The sequence below is a fragment of the Monodelphis domestica genome, chromosome 2, assembly GCF_027887165.1.
Source record: "Monodelphis domestica isolate mMonDom1 chromosome 2, mMonDom1.pri, whole genome shotgun sequence".
Lineage (NCBI taxonomy): Eukaryota > Metazoa > Chordata > Mammalia > Didelphimorphia > Didelphidae > Monodelphis > Monodelphis domestica.
Genome location: NC_077228.1, coordinates 286,489,578 through 286,504,111, shown reverse-complemented (window position 1 = coordinate 286,504,111; position 14,534 = coordinate 286,489,578). Strand labels below are relative to the sequence as shown.

At 49.4% G+C, this 14,534-nt stretch overlaps 1 protein-coding gene and 1 long non-coding RNA gene across 5 annotated transcripts in view; one reads left to right on the top strand and one right to left on the bottom strand.

The window, feature by feature from the left end:
• Nucleotides 1-14,534, top strand: part of LOC103097666 (uncharacterized) — a 25,193-nt gene extending 10,659 nt beyond the window's left edge. Inside the window, exon 2 of the long non-coding RNA XR_462528.2 lies at nt 14,173-14,534. This is a non-coding gene — a long non-coding RNA (uncharacterized LOC103097666). The remainder of the gene's footprint in view (nt 1-14,172) is intronic.
• The window catches only part of TTBK1 (tau tubulin kinase 1), a 107,143-nt gene continuing 93,430 nt past the window's right edge, over nt 822-14,534 (bottom strand). For all 4 annotated transcript variants that reach the window (XM_056818274.1, XM_056818272.1, XM_056818273.1 and 1 more), the window contains 2 exons: nt 8,654-10,287; nt 822-6,991 (listed from right to left, as the gene is read on the bottom strand). In XM_056818274.1, coding sequence (XP_056674252.1) covers nt 6,562-6,991; nt 8,654-10,287 — 2,064 coding nt within the window. In that variant the 3' untranslated portion in view covers nt 822-6,561. The remainder of the gene's footprint in view (nt 6,992-8,653; nt 10,288-14,534) is intronic.

Sequence of the window (14,534 nt, the reverse complement as noted above, 5' to 3'; positions counted from 1 at the left end):
GACATAGATTAAGTGACTTGCCCAGGGTCACACAGCTAATAAGTATCCAAGGTCAGATTTGAATTCGGGTCTTTCTGACTCCAGGTCTAGCACTCTATTCACTGTGCCACCTAGTTGCCCCCCACTAAACTCTCCTGTCTTAGAACAAAGCACCCTCCTGTAGTCTGAAAGAAATAAATTTAGCTCTTGATAAAAGCAGTCTGGCTTCACAGAGCAGGGAGGAAATTCTTTCCCTGGAAAGGTGGCACAAGCTGAAAATAGGCAGAGGGAAGGAAAGATTGGATGAATTCGAAGAAAACAGATTAATAATTATCTTAGCAGAGAGGTGCTGTCAGGTCTCTCTCTCGCCACCTGCCCCAACCCCAAGAACTCTCTGGAGACTACAAATTCCAGACGAGCGCCAATATATGATGGTGAAGTGGATTTCCAATAGGGAGTCCCCTAAGCAGATGAAATCAAGGTTGGGCCCATTTGAAAAAGGAAAGGGACAGACAAGGATATAAAGAGGGAGCAAACCTACCTCCTTCCTGCCTCTTCTAGCCATACTCTACTTTGCTCCCCCATCCCAGGGTCCCGGGACTTGAGGTCAGTTTATTGTAGCCTGGTTGGGCTCTGGAGCAGATAAAGAATACACTCTGGGGTGGTCACCTCCTTTGTCCATCTTTGCCCCAAGCAGATGCCCTTGCCCCCCACCCAGCCCCTCCACCAACAGAAGCCCCCCATCCTCCCGTCCCCATTCCTTGAGGCTGTAATGGAAGCAGGGAGTACTGCCAGGGTTCCCTTCAGCAGTTCCCTTGCAGGGAAGGAGAGTCCAGGCCAGCTAAAAGGTCAACAGGCTTTAATGGCATGGCTATTTCCCTTCCAAGACCCGATCTAATTATGACAGTGGCTTGGGGGTGGGGGAGTGGGAGGGTGCGCTGGGGGGCTTGGGCCACGTTGGAGTTCCAAGGCCAGGGGCAGGACAGGGCCAGGCGGGTGGGGCAGAGGCCATGCAATGACTGTAGGCAGGGGGTGTGTGTCTGTGTGTCTGTGGGTGCTGGGGGATTGTTACATTCTGTTTGGCATGTAAACATTCTTCTGTGGCTTCTCCAGCAGAGCGTAGAGGTTGAAGGAGGGTGGCCGAGCCTTCCCCCAGATCCATCCTGGCCCGCCTCCCCTTCCAGCGAGGGACCCACTCCCCGAATGCCAGCAGAGCAGTTCATGCGTCTCTTGACACGCAGCCTACCATCCCCTAAGTGTATGGTGGGGCCATGCAGGCCCAAGCTTAGCTGGGGTTGGGGTAAGGCGCCCCTTCTCTTCTGGGGAAGAGGGGACTATGAAAAGGAAATCCTATTTCTGAGTTTAAAACAGGCTTGCTCTTCCTTCTGAAAGGCATGTGCGTGATGAAAGTAGGGGAGAGGGGCTCTGAGCCGGAGAGACCTCATTTGGGAGGGACGTGTGTCCAGAGAACTCAGGGACAGCTGCTTTGTTGGGATGGAAGGTGGAGAGATAGAGGAGACAGAAGGAATAGGCAGAGCTCTGCTGGGTGCTTCGAAAGAGGAAGCCAAAGCGATTGTGTTTGCTCTGGACCCTGGTAACGCAGGAGAAAATGAGAATTGAGGGCCCAAACCACCCCTCCCCCATCCCCTTCCCTCCTGCTCCGGGTGCCATTCTGTGTGAGTTGGGAGGGTGAGAGCCCTAAGGGTGCTTGGGCTTCCAGTCCCCCATCCCCTTCCATTCCTAAAAGATGTGGGTGTATCTGACTAGCTCGTGTTCTAGGTGAAGGAAGGCAGCAGGTATCCTAGAGATATCTCAGGCTCTCCCTCTCTCCCTTTAAGGATCTGGCCTGGGTAGACTTTGGCCCCAAAGGGTGGACCTTACATTCATAGTTAGGGTGGCAGCAGAGGGGGTCATAACCCTACCCTCTAGGACTTTTGGATTGTCAGTCAGAGATGCTCTAAGTGTATGTGTGTGGGGGGAGGGGTTGGCACTACTCCTCCCTCTGCCAACCCCCTGAACATGGCACAATCCTTTGTTCTCTGGTACTTGGGGTCATCCTCCTGTTGGCTGAATAGAGAAGTATAGGATAGCCTCAGATTGGGACTGGTGGGTGGGAAGAAATAGGAGGTTCTGCCATTCATGAGGCTGGAGGGAGAGAGATTCCTGAGTGTCCTGGACTGTCAGGCTCAGCTTTCAGTTGGATTTTCTCTGCCTTAGGCTGGGATATGCCAATTGGCACCTTAAAGGCATGCTGAGAGATGGGCGTGCTCGAGACCCCTTCCCCAGCTTCCTCTGTCTATACCCCCTGGGAGCCGGCTGACTGTGGTGGTGTCTAACATGCCCATGCTGTGCCTCATACTTGCCAACATGGGTCTAGTCACTTTAAAAAATGGCCAATTGCTAATGGTTGATATGGAATCTGTTGCCCTCTACACCTCCTTTGATCCCCTCCCTAATCTGGGCTTCTTCCTGGGCTCCAATGATGCCACTTATATAGATATGATATTGGTACCAACTTGGTACGTCAGGCTGGTTTTCCTTACTGCTTCCTCTCTGCCCATGGTGCCCAGACCTCTCTGGAGAGAAGATAACAAGTTAAAGTATTCCTGCTAATAGTTCCCCTGAGCATCCTTCAGAAGGCCTTTTACTCTCCCACAGTCCAAGGGTGGGACTGAGGGTGCAAGGCAGGGCAGTTGCTAAGGAAAGGGCAGCAGACAGTAAGGAATAGCAGAGAAAGGGATCTCTGGAGTAAGAGAAGGGAAAAAATGTTCCTGGAAGATGACTGTTTCTGCTGGAGAAGAAGAAGAGAACCCTGAATCCCCAGTCTTCTCTCTGGCCATCAGAGTTCTCTAGTACAGATGGACAGGAGTGTTAGAATGTGTGTCTGTACTCCTAGACTATTTATTTCAGGGGAGGAAGAACCTGTGTCCCTGTGTCTTCTCTCTCTTTCTTTCTCTCTTGAAGATGACAAGCATTCACTGCCAAGCTGCCCTGCCCCTGGCCCCATGGAGCTCATAATGATTCTTCTGAGACCTGGCTGGGATAGAGTCGGAGAGAGAGAGAGAGAAAAGGGGATTCTGCAACCTATCCAGTCCTGCCTCCTTCCCATCCTTGATTCTGTAGCACAGGCCTGGGAGGGAGCCCCCCTCCTCATCTCCAGAATTCCCACCCTGTCCAGGAGTGGCAGAACAGCTGGAATCCCCAGTAGATTGTCTACAGGCAAGCTGTGGGAAATAGAAGAGAGGTGGAGAAAGGGTCAAGGTAGTCATTAGGAGGTAGAGGGTCAGAGGAGCAAAGAGGACACTATATTGCTTTTGCCTGGTAGCTTCAGGACTCCTAGCCATCTGTTTCCTCCTGTTAGTTGAATGGAAGACCCCATTTCCTTAGATAGTCCATGCCTCGACTGGGACAGGTTGAAGCCCAGCTGGGCGACACCTGCCTCGGTTCTTTGCCACAGTGTTCTGGGGGGAAAGCTATCCTATCTGTTGTCTCTCTTGGAAGCAGGGGTGGATGTTGGGGAGGATTCAGTAGAGTGCTCCTCATAGTGTCTGGGTGCCTCCCTGGCATTAAGAATGACTACTCCTGGAAAAGAAATGGGAGACCATAAAGCCAGGTGGGAGAAGGGAGCAGGCAAATGAGATCTGATTAGGCCCAGAGTCAGGTTGGCCTGAGGACTGCTCAGGAAGGGACACGTAGAGACATCTCTTCAAAGGACACAGATTCCCACCCCACCCTGGGAGCGGGGGCTGGGGAGAGGGGAGCCAGGCAGTTCTAACCTCCTTCTCCTGCCAACCTTCTTCCTTATGCCTCCTCTCTCCTATGGGCAGCCTCTCAAGGAGGGTGGGAAAGGTGTCTGGGAGGGTGTACCCTACTGTCCAGGCTCTGGCACTGGTTCAGACAGAGGAAACAGTACTAGGCTTGGAGGGTAGGGTGGCCTCTTGGTAGAGGCAGGACAGAGATGGGGCTAGGCAGGCCATTTGGGTAGAGTATGCCCTCTCTGAAGATCAATGGACGGGAGAGGAGAGGGATATTAGTAAGCTCCTTGGCATTCCCCCAGAGTACTTAATATAGTATTGGGCACATAGGAGGCACTTAGTGTTAGTTGAATGACTAACTGAAATCTTCCCAAAGCTTGGCTAGGTGCCTCCCCATCTTCAGAACATCAATCAGTTCTGAAAAATTAAAGGTGTGAGCATGATCTGGACAGCTGACCCTACTCATCACCCTACCCCATCACTACTACCCCTCACACATACACACACACACATATATACATGGGAGTGTGTATATATTCATATACATATATATATATATTTATACAGATACATATACATACATATTGTCTATACCTGTGATTTCATTGCTACCAGGAAATCTGTCAGGAACTCCTTCTACCAATATACAGCTGCCATCTTTCTGCAACTCTAGTCTTATAAAGCCTCCTGGAGCATTGAGAGATGAACAAGATGACTTGCCCAGGGTCACCCAGCCAGAATGTATCAGAGGATGAACCTGAACTCAGGTCTTCCTAACTCTCTGCCTTAAACATAGTAAATGCTTTATCCATGCATGCTATATATACTGGGAAATCTTGAAATCTCTGAAGAGTCAATATAGACAGCATAGGGAACAATACTTGTCCCTCTCCACTGAAGGCAGAGAAGGATAACTTAAAACTGTGGCCCATTGGGTACACCCTAATTTTCTGATGTTATTTTCTGCCTCATTTTTTGTATTTCAAAATAAAGTTTTGTTGTAAATTTTTAAAATTAAAATTATATTTTAATGTCTAGGCACACCCTAATGTTGAAAAAAAAAGTTGGTATTTTCTGCCTCCTTTTAAATTTATATTTTAAAATAATGTTTGTTAATTTTTTTAGAAAGTTCAATTAAGGGGGCAGCTGGGTAGCTCAATGGATTGAGAGCCAGGCCTAGAGATGGGAGGTCCTAGGTTCAAATCTGGCCTCAGGCACTACCTGGCTGTGTGACCCTGGGCAAGTCACTTGACCCCCATTACCCAGCCCTTACCACTCTTCTGCCTTGGAGCCAATACACAGTATTGACTCCAAGACAGAAGGTGAGGGCTTAAAAAAGAAAGAAAGAAAGAAAGAAAGTTCAATTAAGTTTTTAGTGTCTGGGCACAACCTAATATAAAAAAAATTTACTTTCTGCCTCATTTTTAGTTTCTATTTTAAAATAAAGCTTAATGATTAATTTTTAAAATTTAAATTAGGTTTTAGTTGCTCTAGCTTGTCTGTGGAACAAAAATGCCTTTTATGATTGCATATTTAATAAATATTCACCTTTTAAAAATTTCCTGGGTGGCAATACTCTAATGAAATATGCTGTGCAGCACTGTGTATGGGGTGAAGAAGGGCTTACAGTCAGCTGGGGCAGGGGGGAGGGTGTAAGTTCTGAGCATCGAACTGGTGACCCGAGGAGGAACTGAAATATCTTTGTTAAGACCCATCCAGCCCACTATCCTGAAATACTCACCCACAAAGCCACGCCACAATCTGGTGGGTCTCCTGAGGTGCTGTTTGGCTTCTGTCTGGTAGCTGGTCCTAATGAGGCACCCTTATTCTTTCAGGGACAGGGAGGGGGTAGGACCATGCCCAGAGAAGATAAGGACATTATCCAGGGCTAATTACCCTGCTTCCTCAGGGTCACTTGATGCACAGAGATGGAGCAATTGTTGCACCTGTCCCCTTTATTCCCTACATCCTGCTTTCTCGACCTCCCGACCTCTCTCCTCCCAACCCACATCTCAGACAGTTAGGGGAGGTCGCTGGTCTTGTTCCCTCCCTTGTGAGGTCAAAGGGGTGTGCAGACTGGACTATGTCTCGTAAGAAGCAATGGGGCCTAACCCCTGTGAAGACAGGACTTCCCACTGCTAGGACCTGAGCCTTCCAGGGAAAGAGGAAGGTAGGAGAGAGAAAGAGAAGGGGAGGTCATCCATAAAGCATGAACAGAGCCCTACCAGGGACAGAGAGATGAAGGATGAAGCTATGGTCAGGGATGAGTGAATGAGAGGCCTCAGGGATGTTGGAGTCTATGAAGAAAATTTGGGACCTGGAATTAGAGTCTGGCTGGCTCCTTTGGGCCTCCATATCCTAGCCCAAGCATCCTGGGGGTTCCCTCGACCAATGTAGCCAAAAGGGTCCCCCCTACCCCTACCAGCAACTAGGACTTCAAAGAGGAACCTGGGATGTCTGAGCAAGGACACTCATCTCTTAGGGAACAAGAAATTCAGCCCAGCCCAGCCTCAGGGTCCCCAGGGTAGAGAGAGGAAGGTAGAGGACAACCAGGGAGGGAGGAGGAGCCCTCCTCTCTGAAGTGTCCCCTTATGCCCAGGCAGCAAGGGTTCCTGGTGGCCTACTGAAGGGATGAGGCTGACCTAAGAGGCGCCACCACAACGTATGCGTGTGGGTGTTTGGGAGGGAATTGGTAAAGTTGGTGGGTTGCTCAAATATCTGGCATGTAAGGCTGTGCTGGGGGAGTTGCTCCAGTGTCATTGGCCAAGGTGGGGGGAGTGAAGGTTGGGGGTGTACCCAGCCGGACTGGATTGAGAGCTAGGCATCATTATCTGGCCCCAGTTTTGCCCTCTGAGGCCCCTGAGGCCCCCGCTCTGCCTTTGGTTGCCGGGCTGTAAGTCTGGAGTTTCCCTCTTGGTCCTTTCTTGGGGCCCCCCGGTGAGGGGGGGCCTTCAGGCTGCCCAGGCCCCGACACCTGGGGCTGGGTCCTGGCCAGGGGGGCTCCCCGTGGTTGGGAGCCCCCTGGCTTAGCCTGGTGGGAGGGAGAGGGACTCTCTCTCCGGGATAGAGACTGGCTCCTTGGGGAAGCACTGAGATGTCTGGTGGAAGAGAGGGCTGGGCCACGGGAGGGAGGGGCATGGCTGGGGCGACGGGGACTGGCACGGTTTGGGGCAGAGCCAGGGCTTGAGTGGACAGGAGGTTGTTTGGCGCGGAGGTCAGCAGTGGCTGGAGGCCCAGGGGATCTCTGTAGCTGGAGCCTGTTATGGAAGAGAGGGAAGAAGGGAGACAAGGGTAAGGGAGCTTTTCTCAGAATTTGCCCAGAAACTGAGCTAGAAGGTGGGATTTCACACAGAATCCCCAAACTTTTGCATTGGAAAGTACCTTTGAGACCATCTCCTCTAACCCTCTCTTTTTCTGGAGCAGCAATATTGGGGCCCAGAGAGCGGAAGCGACTTGTCCAAAGTCACACGAGTTAACAGCAGAGCCATAGCGAAGGTTTCCTGGCTTTTGATTCTATGGTTTTTCTACTATACCCAAGTTTTCCTTGAAGACTAAGAATTCTAGTCTTTGGGCAACGGAATCATGAAAAATCCGAACCTGAGTTCCTTCTTGCCTCCCTTCTCTGCTCTCCTTTTCCCATGATACAGGCCATCAAGAATATGCTGGGGTTAGGAGCTAATAACACAACCATGAGGAGCACCTAGTGGGGCCCTACTAGCAAGGGCGTCAGGGGTGATGGGATGAGCAAAGTAATAGGCCATGTGCCCCATGGATGAACCTGCTCTTTTTCCATTTGGGGAGAGCTCAGCGGTGGCCTGAAGCCTCTGGACACTGCCCCATGACCTGACCTCCTGGAGGGTAACTCTAACAATGCACCCTGAAGCCTTATGGCTCACCCTGGTGGACAGGTAGATGGAGGAATAGCTCCCTCCAAGGGAATGGATGACTTCTATCTGTTTACTTTGAGAATTGTATAAGTGCATGTTCTTTCTCCCAAAGGATGCAAGTTCCTTGAGAGTAAAGATGTTTCCATTTAGTAGGTGCCTAATAAATGCGGGTTGATTAATTGGTTTGGACGATTCTCTATTTTTTTTTTGGTGACGTTGACCTTTTAAAAAATTTCCTTGTCTTTCCTTTGATTGGAGGGAGGGTTGATATCTATTTAATTAGCTCATGATTCCAGAAGGCATAATATGGGTCAAATGCCAAAGGGCTCTTGCCCTTCCTTCCGTCCCCCTAATGCTTCCTGATTATCCGATCATGACCTGGTATTCTAGAATGATCTAATGAGATAGGTTTGCAGTGCCCAGGTAGGTGAATCCCAAATTGACTTGAGGGTAAGAAGGCATTGTAGGGCCAAAGAAGTCATTCTTTTGAGGGAGCCACAAGGGAGCAGAGTGCCCACACCTAGACTCGGGCAAAGTTAGGAACTTTCCCCGGTTGAACTTCTAGTTATTGCACCTCAAGTATTATTTCTGAATTTCTTCCTTTTTGTAAATATTTCCCCCTGGAAAATGTACTCTTTGGTATGGAGCCTGTGGAGCTCGGGGATTAGAAGGAAAATAGGAAGCAGCTGCTAGAGTCTAATGTCTAGTTATGGGGTGGTGGTGGAAAGAGGGGAAAGGATAATTAAGGACTAGCAGCATCTATTTTTTGTACTCAGAAGCCAAATGGGACCGCTGTGCCTCAAACTGGGGGCTCAGTGATCAGTGAAGATTTAGGATAAAGGGGAAAATACTGGAAACAAATGCTCAAGGTGTCCCTTGGGCAGCTTCTAAGAGAGCCAGTTCCTGGAAAGATTCATTAAGGCCAGATCCTTCACAGCACGCCGCACCAGTGGGGCAGTTGTGAGAGGGAAGGGGGGTGGGCTAGGACACTATTTACCTGTCCTTGTTATGCTGGGTATCTCAGTGTCTCACCTGCTGGTGATGGCTGTGTCTGGAGATGGGACCATGCTGTTGGGGGCACTGGGGTGTTGCGTCCTCTGGGGACTCCCCCCGCTTTTGAGTTGGATCGGGGTGGGTGTCCTGATGCCGACGGGGCGAGGGATTCGGCTCCGTGTGCCCACAGCTCGCTCCGCTTTCCTGGGGGCCGAGTCATCTGAGTCATGGGTGTCCTCCTCGGATCCCGTGCCAGACAGCGTCTCGGAGGCCCGCCGCCGCTCCTCACTGGATGAGGCCGAGGATGAGGCTCCGGATGCAATCCGAAACAGGAGGCGGCCCTGCCTCTTCTCCATCACCAGGCGGGCGAGGTCCGGCTGCCGCGTGCGCTTACACCATCGTTCTTTGGCCGAGACTGAGGCGGACAACTCAGAGCCTGTGTCCTCCTCAGAGAAGAGGATGGGGATACGGCTCCGGGGTCGGGAGGCAAGGAGTGGCTGGGGTCCTGGGGTCACGGGAACTGTCTTCTCTGGGACCCCGGGCTCTGAGGGTAGACTGGGTTCAGGTGGGATAGCAGGGGGCTGTCCACTGGTGGGAGCAAGGCCATTGGGCAGAGCGTCACCAGCCACTTCTGAGGGTGTCTCCCCGGGCAGTACTGAGAGGGCACAACTCTCCGTCTCTGCCCCATCTGGCCCAGAGAGAATACTGCCATTCTCTAAGGGCACAGGGGGCCTCTCCTCAACACTTCCCTTCTCCAGGATGGCCTCTGGGCCGAGCCCTCCATTGCCAGGGCTGGCTTCCTCAGGCCGAAGGGGCTGCCCACCGGAAGACATAACATTGAGATGCGTTTTCTCAGCAATATGCACAAAGGTCCTTTCGACTTTGGTGAAGGGTGAGGAGGCAGCCGCCACGGTTCCCCCTGGTCCTACAGCGGGTCCCACCCCGGTACCAGCCCCAGGGGGCTTCGGTTCAGACTTGAGGACAGAGGACAGCGTCCCTGGCTCAGACACATCCAGTTGGCTCCCCGTGGGGTGAGGCCGCTCATTCTGTGGGGTCAGGGCAGCCAGGGTGCCTAGGTCCGGGTCGGGAGCCAGGTCGGTGGTGACAGGTGACTTCTTCATGTCACCTGGGGAGAAGAGCACCAGTGTCTTGGAGCCCTCCTCTGGCTCCAGGTCCCCGTCAGCCATGGACGCCCTGCCCTTGGATTCTTTCTGGTCATCAGCAAGTAATGTGGATGGAGCTCCCTCTTGGCTTCTGTCAGTGCTCTTCTCACTCACTTCACTGCTAGAGTCACTCCTCAGCCCCAATACCCGCCCCAAGGCTGCTTCCTCTTCTTCCTCTTCCTCCTCCTCCTCCTCTTCCTCCTCCTCCTCCTCTTCTTCCTCCTCTTCCTCTTCTTCTTCTTCCTCCTCTTCCTCTTCTTCCTCTTCCTCCTCCTCCTCATTGTCCTCTTCCTGGCGCCTCCCATTGACCTCTTGCTGGGTGGGAATAGTCACTGACTGACAAGGAGCGCTAAGGACAACATGGGAGAAGTCCACTGTTCGGACCCTATGCAGGAGGCGAGCCCGCTCCCTGTACTCGGACAGGTCTTTCTTGAAGTCCTGGTAGGGCAGGCTGAGGGGCACAGCCCTGGGGAGGCCATTCACCTCAAAAGGTGAAGTCAATGAGAACACCTGCAAGTGGATTTAGGGAGGACTCGATGAGTAATGGAATTCTCCTATTCTTCCACCAACCCAAAGTACCCCAGCAATGGGCCTCCCATGACCTGCCTCCACTTAACCCAAATGACCTGTAGAGAGCCCTTTGGGCCACTTCCAAACTCTCACCCCCACCCCCAAGCTTAGCGGAACCAGTCTGAACAAGGTATACAGGGTTTATTTTCCTAATTTGTAAAATAAAGATAACCAATAGCGTGTCCCTCCCAGGCCTGTGGTAAGGACCAAATGAGAATGCAAAGTGCTTTGAAAACTTTAAAGTACTCTATCCTTGCTAGCCTTGATTATTACTCTATGTCAGACACTACACTGGACTCTGGGAAGGCTGACTCATTGGTACATAGTAGGTACTTAATAAATGCTTGTTGAGGGACAGATAGGTAGCCCAGTGAATAGAGTATCAGGCCTGGAGTCAGGAGGACCTGGGTTCAAATTTGACTTCAAACATTTCCTAGCAATATGACCCTGGGCAAGTCATTTAACCTCAGTTGCCTAGCCCTCTCCATGCTTCTACTTTGGAGTTGGAGTCATATACTTAGTATCAATTTTTTTTTAAACCTTTACCTTCTGTCTTGGAATCAATACTATGTATTGGTTCCAAGACAGAAGAATGGTAAGGGCTAGGCAATGGGGGTTAAGTGACTTTCCCAGAATCACACAGCTGGGAAGTGTCTGAGGCCACATTTGAACCTAGGACCTATCATCTCTAAGCCTGACTTTCAATCCACTGAGCTACCCAGCTGCCCCCCTTAGTATCAATTCTAAGACAGAAGGAAGGAAAGAGTTTTAAAAAAATAAATGATTGTTGATTATGATAATACTAATGTGTCTCTCTGGATCTCTTTCTCTTTCTCTCCATGACTCTCTCTCCCTCCTTTTCTCTCTCTCCTTTCCTCCCTCCCTCCCTCTCCCCTTTTCTCCCTCTCCTTCCCTTTCTCCCTCTCCATCTCTCTCTGTTTCTCTCTCTCCCCCCTCTCTCTGTTTCTCTCTCTTTCTCTCCCCCTCCCTCCTTTTCCATCTCTCTCTCTCCCCTTCCCTCCTTCCTCTCTCTCTTTCCTTCCTAACTAGCATCCCTAATCTGGCAGCATCTGTCTAGGGTTCAAAGGGAGAATCTAGATACTAGGGTGATTGCTTGCTCCTGGACTCCCGGTTCTGGCCAATAACTCAGGAAGGCAGTTTATGTCAAAGGAGGAAGTGGAGATAGTCTAGACAACGGAAGACATATAGAGTGACATCTGGAAGCGCACCAAGTGAAAAGAGGATTAAGATGCATTCTGGCTGTTCTTAGAGGGCAACTTTATCAGTGGGGGGTGAGAGGGAAATGTTTCAGGGAGAAAGATTTTGACTGGATATAGGAAAAGACTTTCGAATTAGGAGTGTCCCAAAGTGGAATGGGTTGCCTTGGAAGGTGATAATAATAATGGCTCATATTCATATAGCATTTTCCAATGTGCTTTGCGTACAGCCTTTGGGGCAGGAGGTATGATTACTTCTATTTTGCTGATAATGAAACTGAGTCTCAATAAGTTTGAGTAACTTGTTCAAGTATACATGGCTGGCAGAGTTGAAGGGGGAGATCTTAGAGTTTGCCCCCTCCCCAATTGTCCAATCTCTTCAGTTAAAAGATCAGAAAATTGAGTCCTGGGAAAAGGGAAATGACTTGCCTAAGGTCACATAATCATTAGTCTCCTCCAAAGCCAGTGCCTTTTCCATCATGCTACACTGTCTTCCTCATCACTGCAGGTCTTAAAGTAGAGACTAGAGGTTCAGGAGCTCCAGAGCTCATTCAGCTCAAGGGCTGCCTTCTACATGAATTTTTTTCCCAATGTACCCCACCTCCACCCCAGCTGCCAGTGACTTCCATTCCAAAATTACTTATCTATTTCCTTCCTACGTATACAATGCCCCAAAAGTCTTGGCTCTGTTTTAAGCTTTAATAGATTAGTAGCTTAAAAGCTATTAAAATTTTTCAACTGTACCAAAACTTTCAGGATATCCTGTTGTCTCTCCTAATGAGAATAAAATTTCCCTAAGGGCAAGATCCAATTCATTTTTGTCTTATCTCCAGAGCCCCGTACAATGCCTAGCACATAGTTGGATATTCAGTAAATGTTTGTTGATTAATTCCATGATTATAGATTTAGCATTGAAAGGGAACTTACAGATCACAGAAGAGACACAACTATTTTAGCCTCGGAGGCTTTTTAGAGCTCATTTTACACCAGAGGAAACTGAGGCCCATAAAAGTGAAATAACTTGTCTAAAGTCACACAAGTAGTCAGCATCAGAGGTAAGATTGAACTCAGATCCTGCAACTCTAGAACCAGTATTCTCTCCACTTGATTTTACTAGATAGCACAGTGGATAGAGCATTCAGCCTGGAATCAAGAAAAGCTGAGTTCAAATCCAACCTCAGACAGTTATTAGCTGTGTGACCCTGGGCAAGTCACTTTACCCTGTTTACCTCTGTTTCCTCATCTTTAAATGAGCTGGAGAAGGAAATGGCAAACCGCACCAGTATCTTTGCCACAAAGACCCAAGCTGGTGTCACAGAGATTCAGACAGGCCTGAAATGACTAAACAATAACATATATTGATATGATTAACCCTTGAATAACCAGCACTTTTCAAAGGTCTAGGATTTCCTCAGGGGGGAAGGGGTGCTCACTCTATCCATGAAGCTCATAGCCCCTATTGGGTGGTCTTCATGAGCCACTATGGTAGAGGAAAAGTCATCAACTGGTGGCCAACCTTCCCAGGATGAGGCTCTATGAACTTAGCTAGGTGGGACTTCACAGCACACACACCTCTCTGGTGCTGAATTTGCAAATCTTTTAGCTTGACAGACCACAGGACCTCCCAGAGCACACTTAGCAAGCTGGTTTGATCTTTGAAAACCTGGGGTCACCTCCACGCTGTAGGAAGCTCTGAAGGAAGACTTCAGAAGAGATGATTTCATGATGAGGTAGATAGAATGTTAGCTTGGAGCTAGAGAGCTGGGTACAGATCCTACCCCAGACCCAATACCTGGGTGACTCTGGACCAACCACACAAGCTCTCTAAAGTCTCAGTTTCCTCATCTGTAAAATGAGGTCATAGTTGTACTGTCTGCATCCCAGGGTTGTGGGGAAGTGCTTTGTAAACCTAAAAGGCTAGGAACATGCAAATTGTTATTGTCAAAAGGATTCCTGAAGATTCTGAGTCCTCCTGGGCCACTCTGCCTGAAGAAACATTGGTTCTTGTGCTTAGATAACCTTTAATTGAGAGAAAAGTCCTTATCTTTACTCTTAGCTGACAATACTAAGAGGAGCGAAATCAAGTGAGCCCTTGTTCCTGAGAGCTCAGCACCAGAAAACATCAAAAAGAAGAGGAGAATTGAAATAGAGGTCCCAGAATTGGAGATGTGTGGACACTGATTCTGAAAAATCCTAGCCCAGGGCCAAGAGACTCAAAGAATCCTAGGTCATCCACACCATCCAAACTCTCTGCCTGTCTCCTGCAAGGAGCCAGGAAAACTCATAAGGGGGTTGAACCAATGAGTTGAATAAAATGTAATTGGGAACTGTTTGAGTCAATGTCCTGCCCAGGGATCCCTTTCTATTATGAGTTTCACATCTTTGATCTAGACTATTTATTATTATTTCACAGTCCAGGAAACTGAAAGCACAGAGTATAAGTGACTTGTCCAGGGTCATACAATGAGTTAGTGGCAGAAAGAGAACTAGAACCCAGGTATCAGACACAAGTTCTGGTTCCTTTTCTTCTAGTCCCTTGCCCTTGGTTGGTCCTTGTTCTTGCAGTATCCCAGACCTTCAATAATTTGGTTGCCTCTCTTCTCTCTAGGTTTTTGGGACACTGTTCTCTCCTGGTTCTCATCCTGAGTCTGGATCTTCATGCAAGCCAACATGTCTGGAATTCTCTCTTCATCTCTTCTTCCTGGCTTCCCTGGCTTCCTTTACGTCCTAGCTAAAACCCCATTTTTGCAAGAAATCTTTCCAGATCCCCTCACCCTCACACCTTTCCTGTGCTGAATAATCTCTAATTTATCCTGAATCTCGCTTGTTTGTACATCGTTAACTGCATGCTGTCCCTTCCATTAGGCTGTGAGCTCCCTGAGAGCGAGGACTGTCTTTTTGCCTTTCTCCCAGTGCTCAGCACAGTTAATAAATGTTAACGGACTGACTGATTTGGTCCCTGAACTGACA